A 2,043-nucleotide genomic window follows, 5' to 3' on the forward strand; every position below is an offset into this window, starting at 1 on the left:
GCTTGATATGACTTGATTTATATCAAAATGGTATTTATTCTTCGAAATGGATGAGTAATATCAGACAAATGTTTGACAGAAACAGGGTATGACTGTTTGGGATGCTAAGTCCTCAGAGAGGGAATCTTTCTGCAAGAATGTCAACATTGCTCTGAGAGGGAATTATCTAAATCTATGGAGACATGCTCTGGAGGCGAGTAATTAACATTTGTTCTACCTAAATTTCAAAACTCAATTTAGTTGGGAAAAAAATGCGTCAAATGCCTGATAATTACGTTATTAGCTTCTTCAAATTTCGAAGTAGTAATCATAAGTTGGAAATAGAAACAGGGAGACACAAAGGCATATCACGAGAGCTATGGCTATGCAAGGTTTGTAGAATGTTTGTGATTGGGGATGAGTTCCATTTTATTATGGAATGACCCAGTTACGATCAGTTGCATTATATGCATGTTCCAAAAATATTTCTTCCCCAAATCAGTTTTTAATATTAAATTTTTAATATGCTCAAAGGAGGCAAAAAGTCATTAAGTTAGTTGCATTTGCAAATGTTGTCTAAATACACTTTGGGGGTTAAAAGACATTTGTGTTACTCAACTTTAATGTGACATTGTTGTGTATTTGGAAATGTTTGCTCTGGGCGTGAAATCGTTATTTTGTAGTAATATTCCACACTCCAATAGTAGTGAAAGGATAATTAAAAATTGAAACTAGTGTGTGAGTGGTCATGCATGCAGGAATGGACTGTCTGTGCTTTGTATTCAGGATGATTTGATTTGACAGCTGACGAGTAGCGGTTCCAGGAGACTGAAGCCTGGTGTGAAGATGTGGAATACAAGTGGTCAGCGTGGGCCTGTGGGTGACCACGTGACCACCCAAAGGTCTGAGGCAGCGCACAGTCCTGTCCACACCGCTGCAACTAACATCTCCCTTCCACCTGGATGTACTGAGGTCGACTTTAGTGGGATGGAGTTCATACCCTGGAACAATTCTGACAACATTGTGAGCGCAGAAACAGAATCGATTGTCATGAGAATACACCACACAGTGGCGGTGTGCCTGTTTCTGATTGGAGGACCAGGGAACGTCATCAACATGGCGGTGTTCTACAAACAGGGCATTAGTGACCGGGTCAACCTGTGTCTGTTTTTCTTGTCGTTAGCTGACGAACTGCACTTGGCTAGCATGTTCTTCTTCTTTGCAGAACCATTTCACTTGCAGTTCACCATGAAAGAAATGTTTGGCCCCTTCTTTACCTTCATTGTCAACAATCGTTTGCTGGGTTTGGGGGGATTCACTTTTGTTTCCAATGTCCTCTCCGCAATCATTGCCATCGAGAGATGTGTGTGTGTCATCAGTCCACTGAAAGTTCAGACTCTGATGCGCGCAAGAACAATGGCTGCTGTCATCATCGCCGTGTTCGTAGTGGTGATAAGTCTTTATTTCCTCGTCATGTCCAGATTTCACTTGCAGTGTCTCTACGATGCTTCCTCAGGGACGACACTGAATACACTCGTCAATGGAGATTTTTACAGCGCTCACAAAGAGCTGATCGATATTGTGGACGCCACTGTGTTTGGCGTGGTGGGTGTGCCCATGGTGACCGCAGTGGTGGTGACTGTCACCACGCTGATCACTGTGGTCAGACTCCGGCAGGTGGTCACATGGCGGCTGGATACTTCGTCCTCGCTCTCTGCTCGCGAGGTGGCGCTGACCAGGATGCTGGTGGTGGTGTCGGGTGTCTTCCTGGCCTGTGTTGTCCCCATGGCCTTGACCCCCTTCCTTTGGCTCCTCGTGCCCGAGATGAACTCTGGACGCCGATACCACAACTTGTATTTGACCAGCGCTTGGATCTCTAACATGTTGACGGTCATCAACTCTACTTTTAACATCTTCGTGTATTACCCTATGGGGTCTCGCTACAGAGAAACGCTGTGGACACTGTGTGGCAGAAAGACTGAAGCGGGGAAACAGCGGGAAAGGCCTTACTCCCATTGTGCCGGGACATCTGCACCAAGTACCTCTGACAAGACTGGAGAATGA

The 2,043-nt window shown here is 45.1% G+C and overlaps 1 protein-coding gene across 1 annotated transcript; it reads left to right on the forward strand.

Moving 5' to 3' along the window:
* The first annotated feature begins 966 nt into the window (after positions 1 to 966).
* LOC143283541 (uncharacterized) lies at positions 967 to 2,043 on the forward strand. Its single transcript, XM_076589786.1, has one exon. It carries the CDS (start codon positions 967 to 969, stop codon positions 2,041 to 2,043), a length of 1,077 nt encoding a protein of 358 aa, XP_076445901.1.

This window comes from Babylonia areolata, chromosome 6 (genome assembly GCF_041734735.1).
Source record: "Babylonia areolata isolate BAREFJ2019XMU chromosome 6, ASM4173473v1, whole genome shotgun sequence".
NCBI classification, from domain to species: Eukaryota; Metazoa; Mollusca; class Gastropoda; order Neogastropoda; family Buccinidae; genus Babylonia; species Babylonia areolata.

What these genes read in the sequence shown, in the direction of transcription:
- LOC143283541 (XM_076589786.1), top strand. Translation starts at nt 967, where the DNA reads ATGGAGTTCATACCCTGGAACAATTCTGACAACATTGTGAGCGCAGAA.